General features: G+C 39.9%; 1 protein-coding gene across 2 annotated transcripts in view; it reads left to right on the top strand.

Moving 5' to 3' along the window:
- Positions 1-21,204, top strand: part of ANO4 (anoctamin 4) — a 167,766-nt gene that overhangs the window by 75,950 nt on the left and 70,612 nt on the right. For both annotated transcript variants that reach the window (XM_079991894.1, XM_079991895.1), the window contains 2 exons: positions 4,685-4,821; positions 6,455-6,613. In XM_079991894.1, the coding sequence (XP_079848020.1) occupies positions 4,685-4,821; positions 6,455-6,613 (296 nt within the window). The remainder of the gene's footprint in view (positions 1-4,684; positions 4,822-6,454; positions 6,614-21,204) is intronic.

Here is a 21,204-nt window from a genome sequence, read left to right as displayed (position 1 = left end):
TCTCAACTGCGTCTTACTCTCTCTTTCTTTTCCCAAGTGACCCACCCTTTGTAATTAGATATTTAACCAAATGTGAGCAACAAATAAGAAATATTTATAAGATTGGAGCAAAAAGTGAGCTGGTCTATTGGTTGTTGAAACATGTGGCATTTTTATATTACGTACTACTAGACATTTAGAAAGCCTGGCATTGTTGATCAGACTAGTTAGAATTTAAAAACCAAAATATTAGTTCAAAAAGACATAATTATTTCACTCTAGTTCTCAAAACAGGTTTAAAGGTGTGTTGGTATGTGACAGGCATAGGTATCCCTGGTGTTAATATAGTTTACTACTGTTTCACAATTCAAAGGTTTCTTTTTGTGTTTAGTTTTAACTTTACAGATGTGGTTCCTAAAAGTCTGGTTCAAAATATTTCTTATTAGATGTGATATGTTCCTATTCTATATGCATTTCATTTTGATATTGTTCATTTTGATAGATATTTAGAAAAAAAATGTTGATGGTATAGATTGCTGTTGTTTTTAAATTGTTTACCTTCGTTTTGTAAGACGCACTGTCCTTTTACTGTATAATATTTATGGGTAGCTAGTTTACCGTAATCACGTGTTTTTGTTTTGCTTTGTACATGAGCTGCCTTGGGAGGCCCTAAAAAGTGGCATGGAGACATTTTTAATACATTTTGTCTTGAAAGAGCCAAAATAGATTATTTATCAAAGCAGCTCACATTAATTAAAAGGGAACACACAGTGCTTAAAATAACACTTTGTTTACAAATGAAAAGTCACATAAAGAAGAAGCAATGAAGCATTTCACTCCTTTGAACAAAAATTCTCCATTTTGGTCTTTGGCTTTCCAGGCTTTGTAGTGTGATGGCACACATGGCAATAAGATCAACAAGGCTGCTGAGAACTAGTCAGTATTAACACTCTTGGAATGGAGTTACGGTATTTTTCGCCCCATAGGACACACCGGCCCATAGGACACACCTAGTTTTTTGGGGGGGAAATAAAGGGGGGAGAATTTATTTTTCCCCCAGGCGGGGGGCTGGGGCAGGGGAAGCCCGAGCTTGCCCTGACCCCAGCCCCCAGAACAGGCAGCTCTCTGCAAGCCGTGGGAGCTCAGCGAAAGCCTGCATTCGCCCCATAGGACGCACGCACATTTTCCCCTTCATTTTTGGAGGGGAAAAGGTGCGTCCTATAGGGCGAAAAATACGGTATTTATTAGTTTAGGAATTCCAAGGAACAAGAGGAATTTATTTATTTGCAGCTGCTCCAAACTGCAAAAACAGATTTTTGTTGTTGTTTTTTTCAAAAATATTTATTAAAGTTTTGAAAGTTACAGAAAGGAAAAAGAAAAAGAATTAAAAATAACAAAACCATACAATACAATACAAAAACAAAAATATTACATATACATAACAAAAATAAAACAAAAGCAATTAAAAAAAAAGAAACACAACCTATACTTTCAATGTTATTAACTTTCTTTTACTTGTTTCAGCGACCTCCTCACATCTCCCTTTTTTTTTGTATTCCACTTCAATTAATTGTTCCAGCAAATCCTTCCCATCTTCCTCAAACTTCTGTCCTATCATTTAACTTAACAAATTCTAACATTATTTTTTCCTTTAATCCAATTACAATCTATTATACTTAATTCTTTATAACATTTCTGCTAAAGCCATGTAACTTCATTCCAACATCTTTCTAACATTCCTTAATTTTAGAATATTTCTGTAGATAATCTTTAAATTTCTTCCAATCTTCTTCTTTTTGTGTTATGTACACAACTTCCAGATAAGTATGCATAGTATTGAGCAGCAAATTCAAATGTGCTCTCCTGCATAGGGTTGTAGCCTTTATGTGTCAAAAATAAAAGTGGCATAGCAAGTGTACACCCCTAAAAAAAAGTAGGCACAAAACGCTTACATTTGTGGTCCCTACTTGTTACTTGGAAACCACATTTTTTCATGCTCTACTTTTTTTTTACATGGATTTGTTTCCCTATTCTTGCATTATATTATCTCACAATATTACCTTCAGCATTGTTAGATGCTGAACAATAAAAAGCATGGCAAGCCAGCAGCCATTGCATTTCCCCCCTTAATCTTGGTGAAAAACAGATTTCATTTAACATGTTATTCTGTTGAACTTTCGGCTCCCATCCTCTCTAGAATGAAAACTAGGCAACGAAAGATCACACAAATGATACCAGAAGCTATTTCAAACATTTCCCATTAGTGCTTGTGCCCTTGTGAACTCTAGCTCATGTAATAGTGTGTCTGTCTATTATAATGAAAAGGGTTTAACAATATTCTGCATTCAACTTGAACGTTACATTTTCCCAGTAAGCACCATATGCACGAACCTGTTTAAAATGCAGTCTTACAGAATGCGGCCACCAAAAACCATACCAAGTCATAAAAACCATAGCCAGAGTGCTGTCTGTGAATACAGTGAGTGATGTATCCTCACACAGAACAGTTGGTGTGGGAACCAACCAGAGTGGTGGCAACCCTGGACTTAATCAAGATTGGGTCCTGTACTTTGTAACTTGCTCATAAATGAACGAGAATGAACAGTGAGGTAGCCAAGTTTGCTGATGATACTAAATTGCTCAAAGCTGTTGAAACAAAAAGAATCATAGAATTGTAAAGTTGGAAGGGACCCTGAGGATCATCTAGTCCAACCCCCTGAGACTGTGAAGAGCTTGAAAAGGACCTCTCCAAACTGAGTAGAATGGGTGCTTCCCCATTTTTCCACTCCTACCTCCTGAATTACTTATAGCAGTGTATTCATAATTAAACATTCTCTCTAGATCTTCCCAGTGCCTTACTCAGATATTATTAGTATCAAAACTGAATTTAGCATTCTGGTGCATAGAGTCAGTGCTGTAGAATGGGTGGCTTAATTACAGCTAATGGCACAGGTCAATTTCCAATATTAAAATAATCCAAGTAAAAAAAGGAAAAGTATGCCATATCCTTTTAAAGTTCTTTTTTTCCGGAAAAAATATATATATAATAAAATATTCTTTTTTAAAAAATGTTGAAAGGTTAGCTATGCTTTCTGTTGAAATTGCCACACCAGGGTGCAAACGGATATGGATTCTGTGCTACAACCTTTTTAATGTTCCTGGACATTCTCAGAAGAGAAGGTGGAGCGAGGAGGGGAAGAGATGTGTTGCTGACTCACTCACTGTGTGTAAGATGTCACACTGTGAGGATAGTCACTGGCAGTCTGGTGAATGAACCACCCGAACTAAATGCTTACCTGACATTGGTGGATGTATTTTCAGCAGCCTCTGAATAAAAGGGAGCAGATTTGGTAATGGAATTCTTCCTAAAAATCTGTAGGGAGGGAAAGGGATGCTGTGCGCTTCACATCAGTTTTGTGCTTCTCCTGTGCAGTGCGTCCAAATGCACATATGTAAAAGTTGGATTTATGAGATTATAAAATGGCGACGAGAAGCTTTTGCTGGAACAAACTGGAACACAGCCTATTTGCTCATTCAAAATGTGTGTAGTAATTGCACTGCTTTCGACTGCATGCAGTTTTCTAATTGTATGTGTGACGTTTGTCGGTCTCCATATAAACTGAAATACGATGGCATATTTGAAAATAGTAGGAAAATCCGTTTAAAAAATAAATTAAAAAATAACTGGGAGTGGGGGGATCTCAGAAGATGCAATAAGTAGAAAGCAAGCTTCCAGTTAGTTGTGAGCTGTTTGGAGGCACTTGCCCCATGACTGAAGATGTACTGTGCTTGTGGCAGTGAAATTTTGAACCTGATTGGCTGTGCTGCTGTGAAGGGGCGGAGTCTTTTTTCTGGACGCTCCACGCTGAGGAAAAAAACAATAAGGGAAGAACGAGTTCAACGTTTTTAATTTCAAACGAGGATTAAAACCTTCCACAACTTTAATGATGAAGACTCCTAAAGTCCAGGTTTCAAATGAAAAGGCAGAGGTGCAAGTACATGCCTGTGTGGGTGCATGGGGTGTAGACTGCTGCCTCTCTCCTGCTGCTGGCTGCCATTTTTATTTCCCTGTAAAGACCTGGAATGACACTTTGTATATTGTATTGAATAGATAATGGAAAACCTATAAATCTTCCAAGTACTACGTATGACTTTGCTTTGGATTTGTTTTCCCCAGCCTTTTTTTCTTTCTTTTGTAAAGGAAAAATATAAACATACTGTGATTTGACTTTTTATACAGAGCAAACAGGGATATTTTTAAAAAACTGTACAATATATTTAGCCAGGCACAAGTGTTAGATGCTATTTGGAGTCATGTTTTGCCATTTTTATAGCAGGGCTATGTCTCAGAAGACTCTGATGTATAAATTTGGGTGGAATTCCATCCAGAGGTTACAAATCTACAAGATTCAACTGAGGGCTGGAAACACTTTGTGGATTAAGGGAGGGAGACATACACACCTGTCACAACTGCCTTGAAGCTGCTGTGGTCATTCAGCACGACCTTTGACCTGTTGGATACATAATATCACTGTTGTAGATTTACTTATTAGCACTATGAAACAGATAATTTGCGACATGCAAATGATTTATGTTAACTCTGATGTCTGAAACATACACAAAGTTGAGATCTTGTTTCATATTTGTGAGCAAAGCCAGTATTACTTTCAACGTTAATGTTTTCTTTTTTATGATTGCTTTTTAGTAGCCAAGGATGTCAATATTTTCTTTGATGAATTAGAAGGCATAGCCAGCCCTTCCAAGGACGATGAATCTTTGCTTCACCATGGTAATTTGACCAGTACTTCAGAGGATACTAGCAGATTGGAGGCAGTGGGAGAGGTAAGAAGCTTTATATGTCTAATTTATTTGTGGGTTTCAATTGCTGAAATTCAGGTCGTCTCTGATTTTACAAAGGTTTGCTGGGCATATAGTTTAAAATGACTTCGCAGACCCACCCAGTCATAAAGTTAACACTAAAATCAAAGTTAACCATGATTTCATTAATCTACAGACAATGGAAAGGGGACGCGGGTGGCGCTGTGGGTAAAACCGCAGCACCTAGGACTTGCCGATCGCATGGTTGGCGGTTCGAATCCCCACCGCAGGGTGCGCTCCCGTCGTTCGGTCCCAGCGCCTGCCAACCTAGCAGTTCGAAAGCACCTCCGGGTGCAAGTAGATAAATAGGGACCGCTTACCAGCAGAAAGGTAAACGGCATTCCGTGTGCTGCACTGGCTCGCCAGATGCAGCTTGTCACGCTGGCCACGTGACCCAGAAGTGTCTGCGGACAGCGCTGGCTCCCGGCCTATAGAGTGAGATGAGCGCACAACCCTAGAGTCTGGCAAGACTGGCCCGTACGGGCAGGGGTACCTTTACCTTTACCTTTACAGACAATGGAAGAGAGGTTCAAGACATTTGGCACACCTTATTCTTGACTATTTGAAATAAAGCAAGCAGATTTATCTATCTCTTACATCTAACATACATTGTGCATGAAGGTGCAAACATCAGTTTTTTTCAAATGGACTTGTAGAAAATAGTTATAAGTATATATATGCTCTATATGCTCTATATGCTCATTTGGCATATAGATTTGTCAGTATTTGAGATATGACACTGCTTCCCTTTTCTCCTTTCCTTATTGGGTTTGCAGCCTGCCTAAAACGTCCCCTAAATGTGTCAATATTTGTTAGTTGGCTTGTTTGTTTGAGAACTGTCGTGGTCACCCCATTGATTGCCAGGGTTGATTCAGCTGATCTGGCTGGCTAGGCGGGTGTCCCCTTCTTCCCTCACCGCTCCATGTGCGTCCCTCCCGAAGCTGTGCGCTCGGTGGAAGAGGACGACCATCCCAGATAGAAGGAGTGTTCCGTTCTTCGGTCAAGGGTATACGATAGCTGTGCTCCCTGCTAGAACCTCCAAACTGTCTCTCAGCCTACCTCATAATATTGTTGTAGAGGAAAGAACTATGCATGCCATTCTTGTGGAAGGGCATATTATGAATATTATATTCTATCCTGCCTTTCTGTCCTGCACAGTAGGTAGGTAGCAAACAAAATTAAAAACATAACAATGCTAATAATTAAAAAGTAATAACATTCAGGTAACAGCAAAAATAAATTTAAGTTGCTATTTATTCCAAAAGCATGGGTATCTAAATGTCAATGGGTCACATGAGTCTCCTGAGGCAGGGAGTTCCACAGTTGAGTTCTGCAACTTATGGGACCCTGTCCTGCATACCTACCTGCTGAGCTTCTGTCATGGATGAGATCTGGCAGACTGGTTCATATGGGAGATTCTGATGAGGTGTGATTCATCTAGCTGTATGATGCAATGTTAATCTGATAACTTTAGTGATTATCATGTAATAGTTTTATATATCAGACCTTTATATTGAAATCCTTTTGTTTGCGTGAATAGTGTTAAATCAAATACTAATATAAAGAATGGAACAAATGATCTGATTTTTCTTCGCAGGGAGTACCAGAAAAAAATAAAACCAGTGGACTGTATTTTAGGGATGGAAAATGTCGGATTGACTACCTCTTGGTGTACAGAAAATCCAACCCACAGAATGAGAAAAGAGAAGTTTTTGAAAGAAATATCAGAGCAGAAGGACTTCAAATGGAGAAAGAGGTAAGAAGGTTTCCCTAAGGAACATTTTCAAAATTCAAATCTGCTTGTAAACTTCATGCAAACAAGGATATTCCCATGCAATTAATGATTTAACGCATTTGATCCATGACCCCTTTTCAGTTTTTTGTAACCAGCTTGGCATGTCCGCTCTAAACATTTCAGTTGCCAGACCTGCTCCCACTATTCCTGACTATTGGCCAAGCTTGCTGGGGCTGGTGGGACTTGTGATCCAAAACATCTGGAAGAAATCAGGTTGGGGGTGGCTGACTTAGGACACAATGGAGTTGTAAGAAACTTGCAAAGCCTTAAGCACTTTGCACAGGTCATTCTTCATGAACCTGCCACAATACATTTCTCTATTTGCTTAGCTACATACTTTCTTTCTTAAAGTATATATGACAAACTCAGCATGTAAAAATTACTCCATTGTTGCATAGTGTGAACACTCATGAATTCTACTGCTTGCTGCCAAAGACTGTATTTTGATGGTTTTTCTTTAGCTGCATAGCCCATAATTCTAATATACATTTATTGCATAGAATCAAAGGGAAAGTTTTACAATATTGTTTCTCAGTTTTTACAACCCAGAGTCTTCACTACTGAAATATGCATTGTTAAACAATTCCACTTGAAGACTATTGGAACAGCCTTTTGTGTCTGCAAGTTATAATGAAATAATACTTCTATGCAGTATTGACTGCAATGATAGAAGAAAGTTAAAAGCATTACTGTTTCCGAAGCTAGGGTGCATTTTTTCTTGGAACGGTCCTTTCTCAAGCTACTGTTCTTCTACTGTGCAACATGACATTTCACTTCCTTTCATTTTATTGTCTCACTGATATCCAGCTTTATTTCTCATTCATTCCATTTGATTTGGTGTGTGACTTCTTTTGTAGTTTGGCATCGCTCAACATTTCTAAACTTCAGGATGATCAAAATGAGGTTTTGTTGTTTTAATGTGGATTTTAAGCACAGGTGTGGATCTCAGCAAAACACTGTTATCTATGTGTAAGTAAGTCTGTTGGCTAGAAGAAGAAGAAAAAGGGATTTCCACTGGATAGGAACCTTTGAGCTCTGTTAGGGTGTCAGGTTCTCTAATGCACTAATAAATCTGATTTTAATTTTTTTATTTACTTATTCATTTAATTAGATATTTGTAGACTGGACTTTTCAGTAAAATACAGCAAGGCAGCATTCAATATACAGAATTACAGTAACTTTGCTAACAGCAACAGTTATAAGCATCAAAGCATATTAAAGGCAGGCACATGATAATGCCTTCAGAGCTAATGTTAAAAGATGTCCAGGTTCAGATAGGTGTAGATACTCGTCCAAATGACCAGTATCCAAACCATTTAGCAAAGGATAGTCTTCAAACTTTTGCAATCTGAGAATCACCTTTAAGCCAAACATGTGTTTGAGTACTCATTTCTTACTCGCTTTTTGAAAAACCATATATTTATATGTTGGTAATACTGCTGTTGTACCCCACCTTAGATCATACTGTTTCAAAAGCCAAAACCAGCTGTTTGGACTATGCCCAGAAATGTAATATGAACTGATTGTCTAGCAGCCCCAACAAGGAGTCTAGTGGAGAATTTCTCAGGCAGCCATGTTCTGTACCAGCTCTATTTTCCTCCTTACTCAGCGCTGCTAGAATGTTTTGAAGAAACTTAGCGATGTAGAGGCACTATTGAAGTGCAGGAACTGAACACAAGAGTCCCCAAAGTCACACTCCCAAGCAAGAGTCTAAAAAGTTAACCAATCTATTTTGCACACATGGAGATACACAGAGTACATAGCAAAATAACCTATGTATTAGGATGAGCTGGCAGTTATAGAATAGTGCAAGTAGATAAATAGGTACTGCTGTGGTGGGAAGGTAAACAGTGTTTCTGTGCTCTCTGGCACTCATCACAGTCCTCCATTGTGCCAGAAGCGGTTTAGTCGTGACCTGTAAAGCTGTCTCCTGGCTCCCTCGGCCTGAAAAGTGAGAGGAGTGCCACACCGCATAGTTGCCTTTGACTGGACTTAATCGTCCTGGGGTCCTTTCCCCTTTTACCTTACTATTGAATAGTGTTTGGTATCATTCTGTACTAGGTGTGGGAAACCTTTAGCACTCTAGATGCTTCTGAACTACAACTTGCATCATCCCTGGCCCTTGACTATGCTTTCTGGAGCTTATGGGAGTTGTAGTTCTGCAACATCTGGAGGGCAGATGCTCCACGCTGCAAACATAGTAAACTTAGAAGTTTTGCTATTGCCTCATTCACTTGCAAGGTCTATCCTGGCACTTTGGCAGATGATGGCATGACTGCTGCTCTGGAAATAAAGTCCTCAAGCCGCACTCTTATACTTTACCTCTCTACTACGCTACTGAGAATGCTTCAGGACAGTGCTGGTTCTGGCACAGCCATGCCACTATTTCCCAGGGTAGCTGCTTTGATTATAGCTGGAGTGAATTATTGAGAAAGGAAGTCGTTTTCAGCCATATCCTTTTTTCATAATGTTTTGGCTTGCAAATAAAAAGATGATTTGCAAAATGTAGCCTGGGGAAAAAGATCAATATGAAATATGACTTAGACAAACTAGGAACAGTCCAGAGAATTAAGTGCACATAAAAGCCTTTTTTCCAAGAGGCACTTACTGATCGGCTTTTAAAAGGTGATCATATGAGCACCGACATATAGAGTGGTCATTTGTTTAAACCTTTCCAGATAAATGGGCCCCAAAATAATGTAGAATCTCATTCATGGTTCCATATGGAAGCATCTTACTAACCCTAAGTAACATTCCGGCATACATTTCCATATAATCCCCTTGAAGTCTATTGAAATTGATCCCTTTCCATAGAACAGGTGCAGTGACGTGGCTAAGGAAACTATGACTCAGGGATTCTCTGTTTCAAATTTCACCCGTGCCACGAGCTCACTAGAAAAGTTACTCCCACCAAACATAAGTTTTTCCGTAATAGAGATAATAATACCCACTTGCCTTTTAGGATTGTTCATATTATAGCTAGTTAAGACATGTGAAGACACATGACAATAAAAGAAAATTGCTGTAAATTGGTGAGTAGGTGGTATATGACACCTGTTAGAATACAGGGAAATTAATAAGGACTACTCATCAAGATGCTGGGAATGCAGAAAGAATTAGAGGATTTATATCACATGTGGTGGGAATGAAATATGGCAAAAGAAAAAGAAAGGAAGAAGATTATAATTAAAATATATGGGTATGAAATTCCTTGTCACACACATAGTTCTTGTTGAACTATGGGAAGGAATCAGTAAGACCACAACAAAGAGAATTAATTAATATATGATAACAGCTGCTAGGAGGACCAAACTGCAGGAGGCAGTGGAAGACAGGAGTGCCTGGCATGCTCTGATCCATGGGGTCACAAAGAGTCGGACATGACTAAACGACTAAACAACAACAACAAAACAACTGCTAGGATTTCATGTGCTAAGAAGAGGAGCCAGCCATGCATACTGTCTGTAACTGATATGAAAAACTGGTATGAAAAACTATGGAAATATGCTACTATGGCAAAATTGACTGATTTAAGGAGTAAGCAAGGTCAAAGGCCAGATTTATATATGAATAATTGGATAGATTCTATTCAGTGTGGTAGATGTAGACAATATGTTTCTAAAATGTGTTATGGTTTTTTGCTCTCTTGAGTTGTTAAAGTGCGGTTTGTTATATAAACTGCAAGTTGGTTAAAGGACATTTTATCCCAGTATATACGGTACTTGATTTCCCTAATAAGACCCAATGGTTCAACAGAATTTTTAATGCATTTTTGATTTGTATTTTGTTTTTTCTTCCCATGTTATGCTGAAAACTATAATAATGTTTAATCAAAAGGAAAAAAAGAGTGAAGTACTTTGAACACTTGAAAGCACTATGGCAGTGTTAAGTGTTGTTATTATTTTAGTTCAGTGAGATTAAAACACACTTAAATGATTTGTGGATTGCATCCGTTGTTTGTTGAGCAGGATGAATTAGATTACTTGCTATAAATATTGTTCATGCTTCTAACATGGTGAGCTACCTTATACCAAGACAGCTAACTGGTCCACCTAGGTCAGGACCACCTGGTTTCAGGCGGAAGCCTATTCTAGTCTTGCTCGAAGATGCCAGGGATAGAATACAGCCTATAGAATAGGGCGTATTACAGACGCATGCCTGTGGCCTGTTTAGCAGGGTTTTTAACCCACTTAGCATTTTCTTTCTAAACATTGTACTTCTGCTAACCTTGACATTCTGCCCAAGTATTGTGTGCAGATGGTATTCTTTTGGCTAGATAGGGCACTCAAAGAAGAAATTCGCTATTAGTAGAACTCAGATCGTGCAGATGAATTGCTCAAAGAGAAATTTTACATTGCCAGGGCAAATTCTCAGAATGTATTTAAAAGCTAGAAACATAAAAGAGAAATTCACCTTAGCATCAATAGCAGAGAGCAAATAGTTTCAAATGAAATTTATTTCAGCTGAAAAATGAATAGATATGCCTGGAAGGATTTGAACAGTGCATGATTTTTAAATAAATATGAGATCTGGGATATGTTGCATATTTTGTGCTTATATGTTCCAGCCATTCTTTCAAAAGTCTTTTGAAAATCCATTCTTTTTCACTTAAGCTTTAGGCTTAAAAAACTGATCAAGAGATGTACAGTTATGACTGCAGCTTACATGCATTTAACATGTGCGATTTCAATTTTATGTGGTTGGTTGAAATCACACAAATTTAATGCACAGAAGGCAGAAGCTTGAAAGCTCTTTTGGGGCAGGGTTTTCCTGGTGTGGCATAAGCTTTTAAGCTCTCAGACTTATTTACTGGACTTCAGGAAGCTTTCGCATGGGCTCTGGGAGGCTCTCGTGATAACTCAGGTGGCCTTGTGAGGTCTCATAATGTATGACTGTCCCCCTTCAATGAGAGTCTCCCAGAGCCCGGTAAGCAATGCAGAGAGCATATAAGCTTAAGTGGGAATACCTCTTTGGTTTGCTGGCCCTTAAAGGTATGATTGCTCAAGTGAGGGTAGTTCCAAGAGGGTGGTTTGAGTATACTCGTTTTTGCATATACATGCCATTCCCACAACGTAACCCCAGTGTAAGGTGCAATTGCATCTTATGTGTAAGTGGGGACAGAATTGGATTTTTAAAACAGAGCCTGAGACAGGAAACATTCCAAGAAACATAATAAATTTTGACACAAGAATTTTTATTTGTCCCAGCCAGTACTGCTTCAGGGAAGCAGACCTGAGTGTTTTTTTATGACACAACACACATGGCTTTGTTTGGGAATATTTTACTATCCTGGGATTCATTGGAGTTCATCTTGAAGTAGGATAATGTTCACCAAAACAATTTGTGTTATGTTTTTCAAGGGTCTGGGTTACTGAGGAACAAAATTTCCCCTCTCGTTCTTTGTATTGAGCCATTTCTCATAGTTTCAGTAATATCTTAGCTTTAACTCATGTTAATGTGATGAATGGAAGGAGAAATTACAGATGTAACAAGTGCACATCCTTGAGTGATTCCTGATAACAGTCCACCAAAGGGAAGAGAGAGGCTATAAATAATAGTTAAGGATAACAATAATAATAATAATAATAATAACATACCTTTACATATGATAACACTGAAGAAAATGATTTTGTGAAAAGGTTTGCTCACTTTATTTTGGCACATTAAACCCACTTCCTTGCTTTTGTAACAAGCTACTTAATCCTCTTGTTAACCCTGCAGAAGCCAAGGCAGTTATGATGATGATGATGTTGTTAATAGTAACAACAACAACAATAGCTCTCCCATCTGGCTGGGTTTCCCTAGCCGCTCTGGGTGGCTCCCAATAGAATATTAAACAGAATAAAACATGAAAATGTCTTCTAAGTCAGGTAGTTGTTTATTTCCTTGACATCTGGTAGGAGGGCATTCCACAGGGTGGGTGCCACCACCAAGAAAGCCCTCTGCCTGGTTCCCTGTAACATCACTTCTCTCAGTGAGGGAACCATCAGAAGGCCCTCGGAGCTGGATCTCAGTGTCCGGGCTGAACGCTGGGAGTAGATGTGTCCCATTTCATTGCACTTCACACACCAGATGGCAGAATTATTGTTAATATTTTAGCCTTAGCATACTTAATGCAGCATTGAAATGATTGTTGGAAAGAGTAAGTTGATTTTCTGAATCTAAGTTTCGTTTGCAAAGCTGGCAGTTAGAAAAAAATATATATTGTAAACTCTGCAAATGTGAAATGAGCCACAGGGAAGGAATAAACATTGAGTCACCGATGCCACTCTTAGCATTTCTTGTGTTGCTTTTCATAGAATCATAGAATCATATAGTTGGAAGAGACCACAAGGGCCATCGAGTCCAACCCCCCTGCCAAGGGGTTTTTTCTTAAATAATTCTCATATCCACTGACGGAGGAAGAGGAGTGTGGGGGAGCACACTGCCCCCAGCAGCAGGATCCTGGTGGGGTGCCATTGTGGCTGCGCCCCGCCCGTGCTGGGCACCACGCCCCCTCAGGCGGCCCACCATGCCCCTGGGATGCTCGCCAGCCCGGCCCCCGCCTGCTCTCTGCCCCCCCAGTGCCGGAGCATGAAGCTCTGCCCCTGCTCACATCATTGACTTCTAGTTAGCACTTTTTTTCTTCACATTGGACACAATTAAAAATATTTTAGAGAAAGGAGGCGGCCACTAAGAAACTGGCTAAATCATCCTATTTATGTTTTACATACTTCTCCACATTTGTTTAATAACATGCAGCTTGTTGAACTCCTCTACAAAATTCTTTCTGTTCAGATAATGGTGTCTCTGGCATTGACTTCAAAGGGTCAGTGTAATTTCACCCTGCATGTTTAGATATTTTAAACTATTAGATACTCATCCAAATTTGAAAGGCATATCCCTCCTCATTCTGTTTTGGAGTTTTGGTGATAGTGACACTCCAGACAGAAGGCAGAAAGCTTGTTCCCAAATAGATACAAGGAATGGATGAACACCCCTCTGCTTGCCATTGGGGATTATGAGCATTCCTTGTGCACAATTCAGAGACTTCAAAGGACTTTGCAAGTGCTCCAAAAAAAGAAAGAAAGAAGAAGTTGCAGACAAACCCTCCATCATTATCCTGAGCACATAAACATCTGGCAGGTTAATTCTTTATTGACAAAGCACCAACCTACAGTAGCTTCAGAGGTGCACTAAACATGCACACACACACTTCTTATGGCTAGGTAGATGATACCCCTCCCTAGGCTTGTGCTTCAAGCTGGACTGTTGGAGCAATGGGTGGCCACACCTACACCCAAACTTAAGTACCCTCATCTGACAGTGCAAGCGCAAGCAACCTGTGACTTCTCCACTGAAGTTGTTTCTGTGCCTGACTCTTCAAGTCCTTCCTGGTCCCGGAGGACAGTAGGATGTCTCTGCATTAGCTCCTGGAGCATCCTCCTCCTAGTCCCTGGCCTGCCTCCTGCACCTCTTCCCCCTTCTCCAGTTGCTCTGATTCCTCCCTAACCTCCAGCTCTGCCCCCTGCCTTGCAGGAGGCACAAAACCCCATAAATTGCCAACCCCTTCCCCCGGATCAGCTTCTGGCCCCGCAACCTCTTCCACCCACTCCTCAGAGCCCTGCCAATCCCTGACATCAGTTTTGCACACACCACTGTGACATTGACTTTAATAGGCATACATAAAAGGCTATATCTTTCTCTAAAGGCTATATCTTTCTCTAAAATGGGATCCTGGGAATTAGAGGCTAGTAAATTGGTGGATAGCATGTTTAAGCATATAGGAAAAGCCTATACATAAAACATATAGAAAAAGAATAAACATGGTTTCTGCAATGGTAAGTCCTGTTTCACTGACCTTTTAGTGTTATTTCAGAGTGGGAACAAGCATCTGGATGGGAATTATCCAGTAGACATTATATATTTGGACTTTGAAAAAGATTTTGACTAATTCTCTCACCAAATGGTCCTTGGGAAACTTGGGTGTCTGATCCAGCAGGGCTTTTATATTCTTACAGTTCTAACACTGTGGGAGAAGAAAACAAGAATGAATTGTTATTATACACAATAAGGCACGTTCCATGTTATTTCACAGAGCTAGTTTGTGTTAAACTGGGGTGGTTAACGATTAGAAATGCAATTGTTAACAAATAAAACAAAGAAATATTATAAATATACACAACAATCATACTTTACGAGTTATGGGGGACAGACCACCCCATAACCTCTATATTCAGTGAAGGGTTATAATTTGAGCGAACTCATAAAATCATGAATTCAGCAAGGGTGGAAATAATACCAGCCAACTTTCTCTGGAGGCTAGCCTGGCAACGATTTGCTGGGGGGTAGAACAAAATGGTAAACCATCAGCAAAACATCAGACTTTTGAGGCAGGGTTACTAAGGTAGGGTTACTGTTGGCCTGATGTAAGCAACAGGGGGGAAATTGCCTTTTGCAATGGGCTTGAGAAGCAGATATTTCCAGGATGAGCTGAAGTCCTCCCAGACATTTGTTCTTTAATTACCTTTGAGATTTTCATCTTGTGAAGTGGCAGGTAATCCATGAGGGCTTAACTTTTAGAAGACATCCAAAGATCAGTCGCCCTAGGCAAAGGTTTCTTCTAGTTTGAAATGCAAATCCATTAACAGAGTAAATGTAAGTAGTCCCTTATGGGATTTAATAAAGTCCTTGTTTCAATAATGAGATACAAACTAATGAATACCTATTGAGCAGGTGAGGGTTCACTGCCAGCTATCCTTTTCATAGACTTCACAATGACTTGTCAGCCAAAAATGAGGCATTAGAATGCAGTTGTCTGTGATCTTTCATAACTTTATCTCACTCTTCCTTGAATCTTCTGAGGAATGCCATTTCTTCCCACCCAACCAAAAGAGGCCACAATGCCACCCTTCAAATGAAGGGCCCCCAAAAGAAAAGTCCTTGCCTGGTGCTTAAAAATAAAGGTGGCACCAGGCATGCCTCCCTGGGCAGAACATCCCACAAGTGGGGTGCCACTACTGACAAAATCAAACCCTGTGGAACCTCACATAGAGTCTCCATGGGGCTGAACAGTACTAAGTACCACCCTCTCAAAATGGCCACCACAAAGCAGTGCCACAAACTTGCAACTCGGATAGCTGTTCCAGAAGAATACCATGGTTGGTGGTACTGAAAGCAACTGAGAGACCAATGGGTCTTCTGAATATTTTTTTATCATATCAGCAGACACCTGCCCAGCTTGATAAACTACTTTTGAAATTATCATGTATGGAGTTGCTATGGTTGGAGGGAGGGGAATCAGAAGTGTGCCTCCCTTGAGGATGTGGGACTAAAAGCTCCTCTATCTCTGGAAAGTGGAAGCCATCCCAATGCCAACTATAGCTTTTGTAGTTGAACATGTCCCTGCTGGGAACATGCTTTACCTAATTACATCAGTGTCTACAGCTCCCTGCAGCACGATGAACTATTTTAACATCCATTTCCAGAGGCATGAATCTATTACACTAATTATATTCCTGTATACTTCAAACCCTTCTAAATGGTATTTTTCCTCCATGAATTAAGATGTCTTTGAAAACAAAGATAGAAGCAACCATAAAATGCCCTAAAGTGGTTGCCTACTTTGTCCTATAAATTTAAAATTTCTGCTTTAGGTAAATTCTGTGCTATGGTGCCAAGATGCCTCACTGTGAGGAGAAGCAGTAAAAGGGTTGAAGCATATAATTTAAAAAAATATATACTCTGTATCTACCACCAATATGCATATGTGATGTTCCATGTATGTGTACCTGCCAAAGAGATGTGTGTGCACTTGTCAATCTTCTCTGACGTTGCTTATCCATTAGGCATGTTGCACAACTGAATCTTCTTGCAACCTTTGGACTTGCAACCAGTGTCTGGTGCTGTTAAAACTGATTGTGTCCTCCATCTCTCTTGTGGATAAGAGCATGCCCATTCCCTAAAATTAGCTTGCTAGCCCACTAGATAGTGTTTGGGTTTTTATGTTGGGGTGGCAGTCAATTAACAAACTTTTTGTTTATGATCTGTCTGATAAGTATGTGTAGAGATACATTCAAATTTGTCATCTGAGATTTTAAAAAACCCAGGCTTGAACACTATTGCAAGGATAGCAAACGGAGAACATCATAGAAATGCATGTGCAGTTTGCAGCACTGAAGTGACCACCTCATGGTGCAAGCCTGGCCTGGGCAGTGTCTATGGAGGTCCTGGGCTGCCCAGATAACAAGACCCCACTCTTGGCCTCTCTGATGTGGTCCAAAGGAAAGCAGAGCAATACATTGGGCACCAGCTTGGCTTGCAGGAGTTGCCAGAAGGAGACATACCATGTGTGGAATGTGCAGTGCCATATATCAGCTTCTTTGTAGAAGTCTGCACATGTGGATTATGAGAAGGGGAATGGCACCAAATATTTTAGTTTGTCCCAAGTTGCAACATCTGTAGTTCTACAACAATATGTTTCTAAACCATAGGGATTTTCTAAGCATTGCATTGCATGGTCCATTAGTTAAATTCTGGGGGTGGGGCACATGGAAAAACTAAATTGAGAAAGCTAAAGATAAAGAACCCTATAATGTAGTTCCTTCTGAAGCCATGGTCCTGCAAGCTATATAATGTACCTACAAGTGAGCAAGGACTTGCACACTTCCATGTGTATGTGGTGAACCTGCAAATTGTTAGAGGGACTGAGCCTCTAGAGAAGAAATAAATGTGTACCCATCAGATTCTCGTTTTGTTTAACTTTTCTGTTGCAATAATCAAATCTGCTTGCAATGAAATGTGGGTGAGGCAGAATGTTCTGTGCAACTTTCACAGCAACAGACACTTGACAGTTTGCTAGCAATTGTACTATACTAAAACAAGTCATGTGATTTATTTATTTTTGTTCTCAAGAGCCATAGCAAATATATCTTAATTTGTTTTGCTTTGATGTTTTATGCGCTTCTCATGTTCTAAAAGATGAATGTCATGGTTTCTAAAATGAACATTCTTTGAAGAACTGACTAAATGTTGTCTGTTTTGATCCTTGTGTCTTTAAAGATGCTTTGTTACATCAAGTCACTGTTATGGCAGCGCTCAAAGCCCCAAAGATGTTAATTTCATGAAGCAAAAGTATTTTGTTTTTTACTTGGATGCATAATGATGTGCTGGCAACCCAGGCTTTGAATTTAAAACCTCACACTATACAACTAAATAATCCAAATTATCTCAGTATAATGCAGAAGGCATTGCATACATTTACACAATTTGCAACCTTTGTCAGTCCAATTTATTTAGGGTTTTCTTACATAATTTAGCGGGGGAGGAGATTCAGTTTTTATAAAGGACTGACAGCGGTGAACCAGGGTGGCTAGATGCAAAACAGGAAGTGGAAAGTGCAGAAGATGCATTAGAATTTCACTTGTTGATGAAATTCCCTCTCCTACACAGCAGGCACAGAAGCCCTCTCCTCTTTTTTACCTGCCCACACTAGTGAAAAGTCACATAGCAGAGTATAGCCACATGCTGGCAGCGGTGAGGTTGATGGTTGTAGCTTTATAGAGACAACACGAAATGGAATGGGATGCTTCTGGGCTTCTAGGTCATGTGGCCACTATGATTACACTTAACTGGATGGAACCAATGACTCTTAGACTCTTTTTCTTCTATTGCAGCAGTCTGTAGTTTCTAAAAGGAAGACTGGGATAAGGTGGGAAAATGAAAACACTTTTTCTTTCTCAGGAGTGAGATGCAAGGACATGGGGAATATCCATAGGGGATTTCAGGAGTCTTAAAAGGTAAAGGTACCCCTGACCATTAGGTCCAGTCGCAGACTCTGGGGAATCTCCACAGGAGATTTCAGGAGTCTTAGCTTTTCGCAAAAGTGGAAAAATAGGCTCAATGAGCTGAAAGGATAATGAGGTAACATAGGTGTGGAGGCAGACAGAAATTGGGGTAGCTTACCAAATGGAAATATTCACTCAGTATCTGAAGCTCCCACAGACTTTCCTTGATACATTAGCAGATATTGCAAATATGTTCTCAGTTTTTTCTCCACAATTTTGTGTACTAAGAATTTGTTGTTTTGGGTTTTTTTTTAAAGTCATACTTAAAGCTGAATTATTTATTTCAGCTATTAGATTTCTTGGCTTGCTTAACAGCTAGATCCTATGCATGCTTTCTCAGAAGCTCCACTGTGTTCCATGGGACTTAAGTCCTGTGGATTGCAAATTATTTATTCAGATTACAGGCTAATAAAATATCTCAGCTTCAAACTTCAAAATAATACTTTACCAATTAGATAACTTCACATATTGGTAGGATAACTTGTTAAAACCAATTTGTAAAATATATTTGGAAAATGCGTCATTCTTTTTAGCAAGTGATCTCCCCATACCCAACAGTTGTTTTCTAAACCTGAATATTTTCAGGTCTTATAAGCAAGCCAAGACTATTTTCCTCTTCTTGACTGCATAATTTAACTGCTGCTTAAGTGGGGGTGTCATTTGAGTGTGACAAAACCTTTTTTTATTTTTTGTTATTCTAAGAGAAAGTATGGTGAAATATACTGTTGATAAAAACATAAGGAACGGGGGGGGGGGGGGAATTCCTATCTGAAGTTCATAAATCTATTGTGAGCACTACAGTTTTAACTGGCGCAGAGCTGAAATTTTATGTGGTTTTTGAAGAGTACAGAAATCTCATTGTTGCAGTGGTGAGAAGAATGTGGCTCTTGTGTGGTGTGGGGAGCTGTTTGTTTTAAGCACGTAGGGATTGGCCAGGTGGCTCCTTCCAAGGGTGCAGGCCCAGGGGGGTGCAAAAATTGGGCCTCCAGACTGAAGTGACTTGGCGGCTACCTACTTTTCACCTGTGCTCCATCATGATCACCAGAATATGCTGAGAGCACTTGCCTATTTGTAGCCTCGATAAATCAAACGAGAATGAAGGAGTGTGCTCAGTGACCCGTTTCCACCTATGGAATACCCTGCTTTTGGCAGAGCCCATGCCTAAAATACTAGAGGAAACAAATACATGGTTTTAGTTTAACCAAAGAAGAAGAAGAAGAAGAAGAAGAAGAAGAAGAAGAAGAAGAAGAAGACGACGACACAAAAAGAACGCCTATACCTGTAAATAATAGCTAGAACTTACAGGTACAAAAAACCAATGCAATGTCTCAGTTTTAATATGAATTTGCATAGACTTTATTGTAGTTGCAGAAAGAATTTGTTATAGTTTCTCTTCTGTGTGCCTTGCATATACTGTAGGAATATTGCAGGTGAAGTGGATAGTTAATTTCACCAATGTGCATCTCCTGAAGACTCCAGAAACTAATACATGAGCATCATTTCAGTCCCATCAGCATCCTACATCTCTGCAACTGTTATAATATTAAAATACTGTAATGATAGTTTTATCCAGTGAGGTGTTTATCCAGTTTGTGATTGCCTATTGATGAAAGAGGTGCCATAGGTCTTAGAAGATACAAATTGGTCAACATATTTCCTGGAAAATGTTTTGGGCCAGCAATTCTGCTGAACAGCTATAGTTTACTTTTTTAAAAAAAGTCTAGAATTAATTCTACAGATGGGAGTACCATGATTGCCTGCCTGAACAGGTGCACTCCACACTACAGCATTTTGTTGAAGATCTCGCTTTTTAATGCCAATTTACTTGAACAATGCATGCTTGATGATGATATAATGCCAAGACCTGAAAATACATTGAAGTTGCTTATATAACAATGACATTGAACCTTGAGGTATAGGCAGTATCTGAAAGAAAGTACAACTGTGTTCTTGAAAGAGTTAACCAGAGATACTACCTACTGCTACATTCCAACATGCCTGATGTTGGTGTCAGGTGAGGCAAGGATGGCATCTGATGTCGTCTTTCCTTGCCTCTATCAATGGATGGAGAGAGTAGTTCCATGCAAGCCAACATCAGCTACTGCTTTTGCTCCTCCTGCTGACGGTATCCAGGCAAAAGACTCTGAAATTTGGTGTTTTGGGGTGAGGAAGGTTGCTGGAGGTTGGAATTCGATGAATCCAGGAGTTGAGGGAGGCAGGAAGCCGTCCTCCCCACCTTCTGCTGTTTACCTTGTTAGTTAAAGGTGAAGATAAAGGGACCCCTGACCATTAGGTCCAGTTGTAGCTGACTCTGGGGTTGTGGCGCTCATCTTGCTTTATTGGCCGAGGGAGCTGGCGTAGAGCTTCCAGGTCATGTGGCCAGCATGACTAAGCCACTTCTGGCGAACCAGAGCAGCGCATGGAAACGCTGTTTCCCGGAGCGGTACCTGTTTATCTACTTGCACTTTGATGTGCTTTTGAACTGCTAGGTTGGCAGGAGCAGGCACTGAGTAACGGGAGCTCATCGCATCGCGGGGATTCAAACCACCGACCTTCTGATCGGCAAGCCTTAGGCTCTTTGGTTTAACCCAATGCGCCACCCGCGTCCCCTACCTCGTTAGTTACTTCACCCAATTTTCTTTCATTTGAATTAGACATTCATTTATGAAGAAATATATTCAGTGGTACCTCAGGTTAAGAACTTAATTCATTCCGAAGGTCCATTCT

The sequence above is a fragment of the Podarcis cretensis genome (assembly GCF_951804945.1).
Source record: "Podarcis cretensis genome assembly, chromosome: 10".
In the NCBI taxonomy this organism is placed as follows: Eukaryota; Metazoa; Chordata; class Lepidosauria; order Squamata; family Lacertidae; genus Podarcis; species Podarcis cretensis.
Note: the sequence above shows the minus strand (reverse complement) of the source record. Positions and strands in the feature narration are given on the sequence as shown.